The sequence below is a fragment of the Pogoniulus pusillus genome, chromosome 32, assembly GCF_015220805.1.
Source record: "Pogoniulus pusillus isolate bPogPus1 chromosome 32, bPogPus1.pri, whole genome shotgun sequence".
Lineage (NCBI taxonomy): Eukaryota > Metazoa > Chordata > Aves > Piciformes > Lybiidae > Pogoniulus > Pogoniulus pusillus.
In genome coordinates, this window is record NC_087295.1 from 5,121,373 (window position 1) to 5,136,057 (window position 14,685).

Below are 14,685 nucleotides of genomic sequence, written 5' to 3' on the forward strand. Positions count from 1 at the left end.
TTTACTGTTTTCCCCAGATACTGAAAAGGTCTTTCGACACAAAACTGTTGAAACATGTCTTCCATTAATATTAGGTCATACTTGTTGCTCTCCCTCCTCCTCCCCCACAAGGCTGACATATGACACTGGAAACTTCCTTACAGGGTATTTAGCTGCTGCATGCTAAGTATGTCAGAAAGCTTTGCTGTTTTAACAGGAGTGGTCTTAGCATACTTTATCTTCAGCTTCTTGCTTGTTTTAATCCTGTTGGTGTTTGAACATACCAAAATACTGTTTGTTTTTTATGTTTTCTTCGAAGTGGTGGATTTGCAGTGATTATTTGAAACACTAAAAGCTAGTCTCCTTTTGAAGGGCTTTGTCAGGATTGTTTAAATATCCCAAAGAGACTGACTCAACTGGACAGCTGGGCTCATCATATCCTTGTGATGTGTAAAAATTCCAGTTAGCCAAGCAGTTTAGAGACAGCAGGACCTGCAAGCATCATTTCAGTCCTGCAGTAAACTAATACAAACTTGCACAACATTTCTACTGAAAATAATTGGCTTGTTTAATTGCTGTTAGGGGAGGTACATTAAATTTACTTCCAAGGTGAAAGAAGTCTAGCTTCCTAATTTTACTTGCTATTGCTGAGCAGCTGCTCTGCAGTGTAAGCAGCTCTTTCATCCCTTGTAAATGAAAGAAGATTGTTGGTTTTTTTTCAGCAGATGGCTTGGGGTGGGTCAGTTGGATGGTTTTAAACTGAGTAATTCCTGCAGGTCTTCTGTCAGGTCCACCACTGATGCCTGCATTTTGTTTACAGCAGACAGTATAGAGAGGAGTCTTCATGAAAGAAAAGACAAAACTGATTTTTGCCTGGAGCCTCTGCATGTAGTATGTGGGATGGAGGGAATCTTTTACTTGGAATTACAAATCAGAATTCTCTGTGGATAAAACCCTGGGTTTAAGTGAAAAAAGTGTGCATCAGAGTGAAAATGTCTTGTCCAGAGAAACTTAAGCTTTAATTCTTTACCTTCAGTGCTCACCATGGCCAGATACTCCCACAACATTTGTAAACAACAGTCCTACTCCTGCTCCAACTTTTACCTCTGCTCAACATAACACCTACAGTGTCCCAGACAGGTATGTTTCTTTACTGTACCCTAGCTAGAGGTGACATTTGTAAAACCAAGCTTATTAGAAAGTGTTTTCTGGTTCATCTCGGGGTTGGAGATTGCTTTGACCTATGTGTTTATTTGAGAGCTTGACCCTTGCACCGTGGGATTCCATTAGTGTCATTACTTTTGCTGTGATGGTTTCCTTTCTCACTATAGACTGTTGAAAGCTTTTCTTCCTGTCTGTTGTCCTACAGCAAACCCCTTAACCTTTTAACTGTTCTGGCTTAGTCGTTCTCTATGGAATTGTTCAGCTTTTTACACTCAGAACAGTCTCAGTTCCTCTCAGAACCAGTTGATACAATTTGCAAGGAGAAAACCTCCACAGTCATTTTTACAGGCTGCTAACAGGTGTTCTGTTGGTGAAAACAGTTTGTGTTGAGGCATAATTTGCAGTGAGAGCTATTTTGAGGGGATTTTCAGGTTATTTTTCAGCAATGCTTAAGGATTTTGCTTAACAAAATTATGATGAATTTTTTTTTCTTTTAAATCTGTAGCAATTCTTCCTCCCCAAATCACCAAGGAGATGGAACCTCTCAAGGGTCTGGAGAGGTGAGTATTTGCTTTCTGGCATTGGTCACGGTTATATTTGTAGGTTTGTGTCAGAACACTTGATTTGTGTGCACCTTGGCATGAGTAGGTACTGAGAAGTGTTTGACTGAAGGTTATTTTTCAATGATTTGGGCTTTTTTTTTTTTTCAAATCTAAATTATATCCAATCTTTTTCCTTACAGCAGCTTCATCCTTCAGCCACAATCCAGGAAACTCAGCAATGGTTGCTCAAGAACAGGTTCTCCACCTACACAAGGCTTTTTTCAAATTTCTCAGGTATCTGCAGTTTACTTCTTTATGTGGAATCTTTTTCATGGCTGTGTGGGGGAATAACTCTCTGAAAACAGTACAGCAACAATATTCACCTCAATGTTCTGAGTTGCTTGCTAAATGTTCAGTGTGCATTGGAAGGCATTTGTTTTCTGGTTTGTACAAACTCAGCCTAGCACCCTAAAGTGAAACCAGCTTCTTTCTGCATAGAGAGAGTTCACAAAATCATTTTAACCTTGACTGCTCCTTGGAGATAAAGGAGTAGCTCTGGGGAGCTGGGCGGGTGGCTCTGCTGTGCCCTCCCCCAGTGGCAGCCAGCTGCAGGAGACTGTGCATTCCTCTGCTGTCGCTTTGGGTTTGACCTCTGCTGCTTGTATTGTGGTTACTGCACTATCCCAGTAAACTGTAGTGCCAAATTCCTGACTCTGGGAAAACTTGCAAAGGAGGAGTTCTTTTTCACGACTGTCTTTAAAGAAGTCAACTATTAGCTGGCTGACAGATTTTCTCTGAAGCAAGAGGTGTGGTATATGTAGCTTCTATGACATTTCTTTAGGTGTGGGAGTTTTGTTGCAGGGTTTAAGGGCTATGATGACCCATTATTGTTACTGACTTTCCCCTAGGCAGTCCCAGATCATCTGTGGAGTACTTTTACAAGTAGACTTTTTTTTTTTCCCAGTTTCCTGTCCTCCCATTCCTTACAGTGACTGACTTGTCAGACTGTTTTTCTTGCTGATATCCATGCTGCTTCCATTTTAACTTGAGATTTGCTTACTATCTTTCACTGAAGCTTCCCTTCTTAAACTGAGTGTTTTGGAAAGAGTTGTCTTTACAGAGCACTTATTGCCAGGCTTACACTAAAAACAAAACAACAAAAAAATCCAGTTGCTTCTGGATGGAAGTGTCCCACAGTCTGGATTTACACCAGGGTGGTTTGACTACACTGCTGTAGCTATGGGAGCCTGTAGCAGTATGTTCTATAAATGAAGGCATTATAATAACTGAAGGGCACAGAGGATATGATGCATTGTTGACTACCTGGGACAATTCATCAAGTGAGAAATCAGCGAATACCTTTGCTTTGTGTTTAAAATACACCGACCTTGGGTGTCAGTTAACACTTTTGAGTTGTTTAAGCCATTGTCTGCATGTGGGAGAGTCCTGTGTGTATAGAGAAACTGTGAGCACCATCGACTGACACTGACCACCTCCAGAGGTAGTTTTTCTGGTTCTGGACGCTGCTTGCAGGAGTCCATTTTTAGAATGGTGGAGTTTGTTGTTCTTGGTTAAAGTGATGATAGAATTTATTTTCATCAGTACAGATGTCATGAAGTAATCTCTAGCAAAATCCTCTTGTGTTTGCCCAGGTGCTGATTTATTAAAGCTGACAAGAGAAGATCTGGTACAAATCTGTGGTCCTGCCGACGGCATTCGGCTATATAATGCACTGAAATCCAGGTAACCTCTGTGGTGCCTCTGTGGCTGGTGGGGTTTTGCTCTCCCCAGAACTGACATGCCAGGAGAGGCCTAGCTGCCAGTGTGAGCTGCCATCCATCTATGCCTTCAAGGCAGGCCCCAGAGATGTGGGCACTGATGAGCTCAAAGGTAGGCTGCAACACTGGTATCAGTGTAGTCAGGCACTGCTGACCTCTTGGCAACAGATGGATTTGTTGCCAAGAGAAAACTTCTCATTTAGGGGAGCAAAGAACTTCTCGTTTAGGGGAGCTGGAGGGTTTCAGGTCACAGGTGCTGAGTGCTAACATAGACAGCATCTGATTGAAGGGGTGTTTGCAGCACTGGCCTCAGGAATTGTCACTGTTACTCAGTAGTTAAGTTCCAGGATTCCCACAAGCAGCACCTCGATGAAGTCCATGAAACTCAGTTTGACCTTTTCTCTGACACTGATCTCTGCCTTGCAGGTCTGTTAGGCCCCGCCTAACAATCTATGTCTGCCAGGAGCCGCTGAGGAGCATAGAACTGGAAAGACAAGATGCAGGCAACGGCGACAGCAGCAACGGTGCAATATACGGTAGGGAGCAGGGGGACTCTGGGAGCACCATTGCTGCCTCTTAGCAAGTCTAAGCCAAGAGAGATGACAAAAGAGCAGTGCAAAGGCTGCTTTGCTGCTCTGCAAACAGTGCAGGGGTTTGTTCTCAGGACAACGTTGCTGTTCTAGCTGCATGCCATCAACAGAACCTTGAAACATCTCAAGGTTAAAGAATTGTGGGTTTTTTTTCCTATCCATTGATAAATCTTAACTCTAGTTACATGCTAATTAATTAAGAGGCTCTCAAGTTACCTTTGCTGCTGTTAGAGACAGGTTAATAAGCAGACCAGTGCAGGTGCATGTGAAAGCTACATACCAATAGAGCAGTTTCTTCCCTATTTTCTGTTAGGTTTTGCTGTCGTTTTTTGGTGCAACTCATCTAAAAGTGGTGTGGTTGGGACAAGGAAAACAAACAAGTGGTGTATGGGCTCATGGTTTTAGTGTGGTTGGTTCTCCTGATAGCTGCTGTTTCAGCACAGATGGGAACTGCTGGTGTATCTGACAAGAGAATGGAGATGTTTGGAAATGATTGTCTTGGTTTTGAGTGGAGAGAAATGCCTCAACTCACTGAAAGCCTTATAGGTTGCTGCTCTAATAGCATGTTCCCTGCAAGAACTGAGGTGGACGAGGATCTGTGAATAGGATACTGTCTCTGTCAAGTGGGTATTTGCCCTCTTGATGCCTTCAGGTTTTGGGTTGGGACAGAAGATGGCGAGCATGGAGCTGCCAAGGGCATCTAGCATTAAGCTACAGAACTGTAAATGCAGCACTGAGCTGAACAAGCTGCTTGCTCTTGCAGCTCTGTTCATTTGCTGTCTCATCAGCTCTGAAGTATATGCAGGAAGCTCCTGCAGATAGGTTTCCTTTAGCAAAAAAGAATCAAACCATCAAATAAAAGGCAAAACAAAGCAACCCCCTCCAGAAACTACATCTTTAGTCAAATCAGCAGTTTTCCTTTTGATGCCTATGAGATGGTCCAAAACCACTTTCAAATTGATTCATCCCCATGTGGCTCTCAAGAGCGGTTTCAGTCTGTGTAACAGGACTGCCTTTCTCTGAAGGGATACAGGAAAAATGGAAGCTGCCTTCAGTAACAGTCAAGAGAAATCTCTCCCTTTTTAGAGAGGTGTGTTTAGGACCCCACCTTGAAAGAATTCATGGTAGTTCATGCTTCGTGGTGAGAATGGGCACAGTGAAATGTTTCTTGCTTCTAACAGGTTTTTTTTAAAGCCTGGACCACAAATCAGTTCTGTGTTGTTTTATTTCCTGTAGTCACTGTTACCTAGCAGGACCAAGCTTAAGCCAATGCTTTTTTTCCTTTTAGTTTATCATGCAATCTACTTAGAAGAAATGACAGCCTCAGAAGTCACACGCAAGCTTGCTTTGGCATTTAATATCCCCCTGCATCAGATCAACCAGGTTTACAGACAGGGCCCCACCGGGATCCACATCCTTGTTAGTGATCAGGTAATGGAAACAGCATTTTCTTGACCAATGTTATGTGAATTGAATAGAAGGGAAGATTTTCTGGTGCATGCTGCTTTATTACTTGTTTTTCTTTTGGGTAATGTAAGCAAGAATTTTCTGACACTGAGTATGTTTTCCTTTACATTAAAATGCACAGAAGGATCCTTTAAATGTCATTTACAGATTCTGGGGAGAGAAAGGCAACTGGTCTAGTTCTGCAGTGCTGCAGTAACTGCTTAGTGTGGCTTTATTTCACACACACCCAAAGCCTGGCAGCATTTAAATGCTGCTGAACTATTCTTGTTTGGGTATCTGCTCTATGTATTTAGAGTTCCAAGGTATAGCCAACAGTTTTGGGCTCCCCGTGGGCATTAATCATCATCAGTGTGTTTTAATTTAATTTGGGGAATGCTTGCTGAACAAAACCATCAAAATACACAGCTGCTTATCAAAGGCTGCATTTTTAAGACCTGATGTGTTTATTGTTTTGCATTGGTCATGCCCAGCAGAGTTTCAAACATCTTCTTCTTCTTCTTGTAGATGGTTCAAAACTTTCAAGATGAGAGTTGCTTCTTATTCACCACAATCAAAGGTACAGTCTCTTTTCTTACAGTCTAAGTATAATTGTTTGTTATGCCATGGAGCCTTCCTTGAGGTACAGTGTTTACTGTCCCAATACCCCGAGTGAAGAGCAGCAGCAGAGGGAGTGAAGGGAGTGACTTATCATCACGGACTGGCCGCCTCCTCTGGGAGACAGACCTTTTGGCTTCTGTGGCACACCTCTGTCTTTTCTCCAGGCTTTCACTGGTAACAAAGCTCATTTAAAGTGCTGTCAGCCACCACTGACCAGTGATTGCGGAGAAAACCCCCAGTCCTGTGCAGTTCAGAAAGTGACTGCTGACCGAGTCCTGGCAGCTGGCAGAACCAAGTGCCAGTTCTGCTCTTACACTGCTGGTAAATGGTCCTGGTCAGCAGCTTGCTGTAGACAAGATGTGGCTATTGTAGGGGAAGCCTGCAGCATTGTTCCTCTGCCTAACAGATTTGCTGACCTAAAGCTCCTTTTTAGCATCAACCAGTAGACTTGAAGTGAAACAGCCACAGCACAAATTCCTCCCTGCCCTGTGCTGCTGCCAGGTGTGGGGAATTACTGCAATTTTATGCCTGCAGTTAAGCAGGGATGCAGCCAGCAGTGAGGCTGAGAGGCTCCTTACTAACTACTCAAGTGTTTCAGAGGAATTCAGATGAGTTCAGTTCATTTCTGGCAAGAGGTGCCAAGGATAGCTTAGAAATCAGTGGACAAGGTTGACTCTGCAAATGGTACTAAGTGAGCTGCCCTAACTTTGAAGACCCAATTGCAGATTGTTACCAGAATGCTTCTCTTTGGCGTGAGCAGGGATTTTTTTTTCATGCTATGTTTTTGCTGTAGATAAGCTGTGCTTTTAAAGCCTGCTACACTTTGTAAGCATCTGAACTTGAAACAAATTGTTCTGTGTGGTACAAAATCTGCTCCTGTTTGTGACTGTCAGAAACCTGTTTGTCTTGGCTATTGTATTGAGCTTTTTTGGTGGTAGTGAGATTCCAAGCATGAAGGCCACAGGGGTTTGGGTTTTTTAACATTTTGTTTGGCTTTCTAGTTTTAATCTCACAAAAGAGATTAAAACCATCTGTGAAGGACTTACACTGGTATTGGAGAAGTTAACTTCTGTACAGTATCAGCAGTGGCTAACAGTGAGGGAGGTTTAATGTGGAATAGGAAGCGTTCAGAAATAACTGCAAGCCAGAGAGATTTGAAACACGAACTAGGGCACTATCTGAAGAGCAAGCTGCTGATATGTCACGTTCCAGGTTTCCCTGCTCTGTGGTAGCAGTGACCCACCTCTGCATGGTAAAACCCAGCCCTGTAGGTCACTGAGTTAACTGTGGTTCTGTTTATAAAAGGCTGACACTTTCTTTTTCAGCTGAAAATGGTGAAGGCTTCCACATAATTCTGAAGTGATGTCACACAGTTGCTAGACTGATAGCCCAACACAGAATGAAGTCCTGCCTAAAGCCTATGAAGATCATCCACAACCTTAGGATCTAACTTCACTGTATAAGATGTTTCATATTGAAAACACAAAATGACCTTTCTAATGAGCTGTTTGATAGGTGAACTTTCTTATCACTGCCATAGCTAAGTGTCCTCATGAGAGGTATAATGCCATGACAGCTGACGTACAGGCATGAAAGACAATGTGAGCAAAGGTGCTTGCCCTTTCCTGAAATAAGGCAAATTATGGCCAGTAGATGCAGTTTCTAGACACGAAGCACTGCTGCTGTTCTATGATCTGTGTCCAGTTGGAGATGAATGTACACTTATTTGGGGGCATTTACCTTTCTGTGCCAGTTTGTCTATTACTTGCTCGTACCTTAGGCTGGTTTTATTTTTGATGTTAGCAGAGCACATACTAATCTGTGTGGAGATGAATAGTTAAGCTGATAGTGGTCAGATTGTTGGGTCTCGGAGAGTAAGGCTGTCCAAACAGCTTCCTGTGTAAATTGTGTATAAGAGTGTATGTAAGAAGTGTAAATGCCAGAAGAGGGCTTTGAAGAAGCCCCAGACAGATGCAATATATGCATGCAGCAAACTGCATTATCAATAGTACCTTACTGGAGGGATTAATGTCCTATGAGGTACTGAGTAATTGTGTTTTGCTTTAACGAATTTAATGGAGAAGAATTGCCTATGCATCCTTTATGTTTAGTTTCCTAGGTTCTCTGCGGAGCACTGCTGCAGTTTAACTCTTTGCTTGTAAAATTGTGGGTTTAAAAATACTAGCAGTGAGAGATGGGGTTTGTGGCTTAGTGGAATTCTGCTGACGAGGGAAGATGACCCACTGGCACCTCGGGGCTGCCATAGCTTTCAGCAACCTCCAATAAACTGCTTAAGTAACACTAAATATTCACCATTTATGTCTCCTTCCCAGCAGGTAAATGCCTGGCTGCAGGCACCGTTATGGCTGAGTCTCTTAACCTTTCTTGTTGCCCTTTCTCAGCCCAGACTGTACAGCTGTTACAGTGCCTCCTCACAGGACCAGACACTCACTGCCCTTTGCAGCAGCCAATTGCTTTCTCCATGGCTTGGGCTTTCCTTTCTTGTAAAGACACCGTGCAGCATTTCCTATGTTCATGTTAAGTTCCAGCTACTGAGGTACGTGGAGGGCAACCTTTCAAAAGGCATTAAGAGACAGTCTTGGAGCTGTCATTTTGTGCCTTGGAGAAGTTTCCCCTTCATCTCTGGCTTAAAAGGTTGGGAAGCGTTTGCTTTTAATGCTGTAGTGTTCAATGTCTGCAACTACTACAGCAGGTGAAAAAGCAACCTGGCTTTTTTCCAGTCTCTCTTCCATAACTGGCTCCAGGACGTAGCAGAAAAGCTTCTTGAAGGTATAGCATTTTGAAAATGGAAATACATCAAGCTAGAGGATTTCTTTTCCTTTCTTCCCTCTCTGCACTGAAAGCATACATTTTTGCTGTACTTTCACGTTTCTGCCTGTAAGTTGCTCATCTTTCTTGGGGTATTGTTTGGTCCTAGCATTTTCTTGAACGGACACTTGTGTCTTTTCAGCTCACACCACGTTCAAATCCAAATGTTTTATAGAAAAAAAGGTGGAAAAATCCTTGATTGGAAAGTATCCAAATAGCTAATTTTAAAGAATATTGAAAGTTGTACAGTAGTTTGTCCAGCTCACTTGAAATTGGAATTAAATTATGGCACCAGCAAATTGCTTTTGTTTTTTAATAAGATGTACACATTTCAATTTAAGTATAATAAATGTTTTTCAGTAATTTTGTAAATGTGCTTTTTTCTTTTTCTTTCATTCCCCCACAACTCAGAGATGGCTTTTCTGTGCAGATTAACCGCAGGCCCTACCCCAGCACTGCTGCTAGGTGAAGGTGAGTACCAGAAGCCAACCAGCAATGCAGCTTAGCCTGCAGCCAGCTGGAAAGCTCAGTTCAGTTTCAAATAATGGAAACCATATCCCCCACGTGACATCAGCTGACTGTTTATTGAGGTGTCCTATATCAGAGCAGGTTCCATTTGGTTTTGTACATCTTTAATGCAATAGGCTTACAAGGTTCGTTATGTCCTTAAAAATAAAAGCCATCAAATGGCAACACACCTTGACAAACTGGTACCAATGGCTGAAGAATATCTGCTTACAAGTTCCTGTTGCAGCAGTCTCTCAAGGGAACTCCAGGTGTGACTGCAATAAGGCTCCTCCACTGCTGTGCAAAACCAAGCTCCAGTTGGCTTGCTCTGTACTGGTAAAGAAATTCACCTCCTACACACATCGGTAAGGAACCTCAGCACTGACCTCTCCATTTGCCATCCCCACTCTCTGAATGGTAAGTGTGAACACCACCCAGCTGCTATTACTCATTAAAATCTCTTCAAGTTCACACTCCTTTTAAAAAGGAGCTTAAAATTTGCAGGGGAAATTGTAACAGTATCCCACAGCAGCTTCTCCAACTGCTTTTAAAGCCAGTTTTTGTTACTTTTCAGTGAACACACAGAGGCCCTGAACTCTTAAAACACACACACACACAGAGACTCAATCTTGCACATAGCTTTCTGAACTGTTATTGAGAAATTTATCTCAGATAATCAATATAAAAACGTTTGATTCCTAACCTTCTATCACTGAAAAACTAAGGATGAAAGCATGGCCTTAAGAATTAATAGATTGATTTCATTTTTACCATTCAGAAGTTGAGAGCTTCTTAACCCCAATGTGAAGCGTTTGGCTTTCTACATTGGAAACCCACAGGTTTGGTTTGGTTCAACTCCTGCCCACAGCTTTATCTGCCTACCTGCTTTCTGCATCTCTAAAACAGGTGCGAGAGAGTTTGGATTAAATTCCTTGCTCTAGCATAGTTCCTGTAACTGAACCTGATTTCCACTCTTCACCTGTAGAAGCACGCAAATACTGCACCCCTCTTCCTAGACCTGCTGCATCCTGCCCTCACAAGCAGAGGAGGTGACCAAGGACACACAGGAACAGCTTAGCAGTAAGCACCATGTATGATCGTGGCAGCCAGTTACAGTAGAGTGCACAAGCTCTACCACAGTGGACTTCTTGCCCCTTGTAAAGGCCGATGGCATTGGGCATAGAACGTGCTTCGGTGATGGGCAAGCTTTATACTAACACATAGTTCAATGGCCCCAAGTTCCAGAACTTGGCAAGTATTTATTTATAGAGGTACCTCAAGGTACTATCTTACCTTTTGACATTACCTATTGTCCTGTTACATAATTAAATATGAAGCTGAATCATGAAAAAATACAAGCTGGTTTGCTGTAAGAGCTCATCACTACCTTGCATTTTGTTTTTGGTCAACATCTGCTAAAGCTGATTTGTCCTTAAACCTGGTACTGGATCTGTCATGTATATTGCAGACCAGCAGGTGCAGTCCCTTGAAGAGACAGCCTCCAGCCCCAGGATAGGTTAGGACTTCTCGCTGGGCAGTGCTTACAAATGCAAAATGAACTTCCAAGTTTAGTCAGCCTTCACCAGGTAGCTGCTAGGCTGCAAGGCCTGCACATCTCCCACAGTATTTCAGCTCTCATGCCAACGGAAGGAAGGAGTTACTAATACAAACCAAAGCATCACCAACTTAATCCACAGCTGCACATCACATTAAGATTTGTACCTGGAAAAAAAATGCTTTTCTTGTCACAAAACTGGATGACCAAACACCACCATCAGGACTGTCAGAAAACCAACTCCTTCCACAGAGGCGCAGTCCCCTTCTTCAAAACCACCACCATTCCCTGCGTGGCTGCACTTACTGTCAGAGGATAATACAGCATCTGCAGAGGCGCTGTCCACTCCCTCCTACCGAAGGAGGGGGAGTCACTGGAGCAAAGTAAGCATGAACTTTCACATGAGGTAGATGAGCCTGTGGGTGAACGAGAGAAAGAAACATCACTGGTGCACCTCAATTACTGGCAGCAACTGGGCTCTTCTTGAGCCTGATCAGCTTTTTAGCATCTAGACCCTTGATGCTATCCAAGCAGTCTTCTCCTGGGGAGGAACACTTGTGTCCCACCCAGCCAGGGCACGCCCGTGTCTGGGCACACTCACCTGCACAGGCTTCCTGCTGCTCTTGCACCAAGTTTCACCAGCCCCTGTCAGAAGAGGCATGCACCCTGCTGCAGGGGAGAAGTGGGAGCCCTGGGTACTGAAGAAGGACCTATGTTGTGTCCCATATTCCCTGCTGCTTCTCTCATCCTACACAGCAGCATGGAATGGAACAGGGCACTTCCTCTCAGTAGTGATGGAGGTACATGAGATGTTGTGGCTGTATCCCTACAGCTGAAATGCCCATGCCATGTTCTACCACTGGCTCTGTACGTGAGTACCTGCTTTCAGAGAGCTGAAGAATACCACCACACAACCCCAAAACCCCAGAACCCTGTACTTCAAACAACACAGAAAGCAGAAGATAAGCACTCATCTCTCCACTGGCAAAAGTGTCATGATGAGTTACAAACCGAGTTAGAATTAGTACTGCTCATAGAAAACAGCCACTTAGTGCCTTGAGGTGGAGACCTAAGAGAGGGATAGACTCTGCTCTTCCATCCTCCAGTGCCTGGGACACCTGCAGGACTGGGTCAGTCGCCAGAAGAAGCTGTCAAACACTTACTCTGATCCGTTTGATCCCAGCCCGTGTCACTTGCTGACAGTCATACAGCTCGATTCTCTCCAGGTTGTGGCAGTTCTCCAGGTGTTCCAGAGTCACGTCCGTGATGAGAAGACAGTTATCAAGCTCCAGCACCTGCAGCCTCTCGTGACCACACGTACTGTTGCTCAGATGAAGAATTCCATCATCGGTGATCAGTTCACAGTGAGATAAGCTCTAAAACAAAGAAGCAAACAGTCCACTTTCACCACTAGAATGAGGGACGTTGACCAGTTACAAAGAGTTCACAGAAGAGAAACAAAAGAACTCTGCTCAGCAAGTCAGCTGCACTGAAGAACTGTCACTGGCAAAACTCTTCCAGCGCCTTTGCTCTCCCTGTGGGGATGCAGGAATTCTGTCCCAGTTGCCACACACATCTGTTGCTGATGGGGGCAAAGAGCACGTGTGCTCTGCCAGGAACAGCAGATTACTGCAAAAGATCGTCAAGACAGGAATAGAGGAGGACCTACTGACAGGAGTTTCACAGCTACTATGTTTCACACACACCACAGGACCAAGCCTGTGCCAAGCTACACAGAACAACCAGGCTGGGCTGATGAGCCAAACCGGTGAGTGCAGCATCCCTCAGGCTGCACATACCAGGAGCAGCAAATCCTTGATACAGCTGCAGTAGTGTGTCTCCTTTTGCAACAGTCCACATCATCAGCTACAAAATTCTGCTCCTCTTCAACCTGTTTTTTTCAATTCCTTGGATCACAGAGTGTCTGAGGGACATTAGAGATCATCTACTCCAACCTACCTGCCATGGGCACAGACATCTCTCACACTCTGCTGCTCTAGGTCTCATCCAGCCTGGCCTTCAACACTCCCAGGGAAGAGGCAGCCACAACTTCTCTGGGCAGCCTAGTCCAGAATCTCATCACTCTTGTACTGAAGAACTTCTTCCTAAGATCCAGTTTAAACCTACTCTCCCTCAGCTTCAAACCATTCCCCCTTGTCTTATTACTAGACACCCTTAGAAAAAATCTCTCTGCAGCCTTCCTGCAGGTATTGGAAGGCAGCTCTAAGGTCCTCCTGGAGTCTTCTACAGGCTGAACTCCCAGCTCCCTCAGCCTATCCTCACAGCAGAAGATCATCTTTGTGGCCCTCCTCTGAACTCACTCCAACAGCTCTGTCCTTATGATGGGGACACCAGAACTGGATGCAGTATTGGAGGTGAGGGTCTCACAAGAGCAGAGCAAAGGGGCAGAATCCCCTCTCTTGCCCTGCTGGTCACACTGCTCTTGATGTAGCCTAGGATCCCGTTTGCCTTCTGGACTGCATGAGCACGCTGCTGGATCATGGTGAGCTTCTGCAGCCATTTCAGGCAGCAGAAGTACATAAACCAGCTTCCCAGTTCCTTTAGGGAATTCATGACTTTTGGAGAAGCAATGATGATGACAACAGCAGGAAACAAGGCATCCTCAGAGGAGGCTTAGAAAACCATTCTTTGTCACCAGAGGAATGAATGCTGTCAAATCTTCTGCACTGGAAACATGCAGGATCAATAAGCTCCCCCTCCTTGCCCTAGGCTCAGCCCCACGCTGTGCCCATACTGATATCCCAGTCTGAGGCTGACTGGGTTTGCAGCATTTCCCTGGCACAGAGGTCTTCAGACAAGCAGCTTAGGAAGAAACAGTTGTAACAACTCAAAACTGCTTTTAAATTCAGCACAGGAGAATTAGTGCTCAGCGGTGCCTCCTGCCAGGCCTCTGACCAGACATGTAACTCCTGTCTCAGTACATCACAGCCAACTTCTTTCAGCCTGACAAGGAAGCCCTGAGGACTACCAACTTTACCTTTATTTTACCTCTGCTGGAGTCAGAAGCATTTCTTCCCTGCTGCCAGACACACAGGGTCTGTCCTGCCCTTTACAACCACCTGCCCTTCAGCTCTTTTTTTCCTCCTGTGCTCACCAGGATGGACAAGTAACCAGAGAAGAGGTTGGGAGACAGTTCTCTAGCTCCCCTTGAGTCTGATAGGCAGCCACCAGGGCAGCTTCCCTTCAGCTCCAGCTGCTGCAATTTCACTCCCTCACCCAGCATAAGCAACAACACCTAATACCACAGCCAGTCTCCAAAAAGACCTCCTGTCCCCAAAAGACAACAGACATGAAGTGCCTTCCCTGTCAGCAGTGGTTTATCTTATGGTATGTTCACATTCTGCACATCTACCAACACTTCAAAGGTTCTCTCAAACACCTACTTTCTTTATGTTGGGGTTCTGAGCATTTGCTTTGGCTCATAGCCTGGAAACAAACCAGCAGCTGCAGGGTTAAAGAACATTAATAATAAACTTGGTGTTTGAAGGAAGGACAGGAGGGGATGCCAAGCTGTTAGCTACAGCAGCAGTCTGCTGGCTAATTAAGAGTTTCCTATCCCAGGAAGTAAGCAGCTTATAAAATCAGCTTTCCTGAGACACCATGTTTGGTACTGAAAGGACAATACATGATGTACAGCTGAGTTTGTGGAAGCTTGC

At 44.4% G+C, this 14,685-nt stretch overlaps 2 protein-coding genes across 6 annotated transcripts in view; one reads left to right on the top strand and one right to left on the bottom strand.

Moving 5' to 3' along the window:
- The window catches only part of UBP1 (upstream binding protein 1), a 33,271-nt gene extending 23,953 nt beyond the window's left edge, over nt 1–9,318 (top strand). For both annotated transcript variants that reach the window (XM_064169778.1, XM_064169779.1), the window contains 8 exons: nt 1,016–1,119; nt 1,649–1,703; nt 1,886–1,979; nt 3,338–3,428; nt 3,890–3,999; nt 5,342–5,484; nt 6,025–6,076; nt 7,443–9,318. In XM_064169778.1, coding sequence (XP_064025848.1) covers nt 1,016–1,119; nt 1,649–1,703; nt 1,886–1,979; nt 3,338–3,428; nt 3,890–3,999; nt 5,342–5,484; nt 6,025–6,076; nt 7,443–7,480 — 687 coding nt within the window. In that variant the 3' untranslated portion in view covers nt 7,481–9,318. The remainder of the gene's footprint in view (nt 1–1,015; nt 1,120–1,648; nt 1,704–1,885; nt 1,980–3,337; nt 3,429–3,889; nt 4,000–5,341; nt 5,485–6,024; nt 6,077–7,442) is intronic.
- A 193-nt stretch (nt 9,319–9,511) lies between these two features.
- Nucleotides 9,512–14,685, bottom strand: part of FBXL2 (F-box and leucine rich repeat protein 2) — a 42,681-nt gene continuing 37,507 nt past the window's right edge. For 2 of the 4 annotated variants that reach the window (XM_064169782.1, XM_064169780.1), the window contains exons 14-15: nt 12,172–12,384; nt 9,512–11,424 (exon numbers count right to left, since the gene is read on the bottom strand). In XM_064169782.1, coding sequence (XP_064025852.1) covers nt 11,317–11,424; nt 12,172–12,384 — 321 coding nt within the window. In that variant the 3' untranslated portion in view covers nt 9,512–11,316. The other 2 variants (XM_064169781.1, XM_064169783.1) reach the window with 2 other exon arrangements.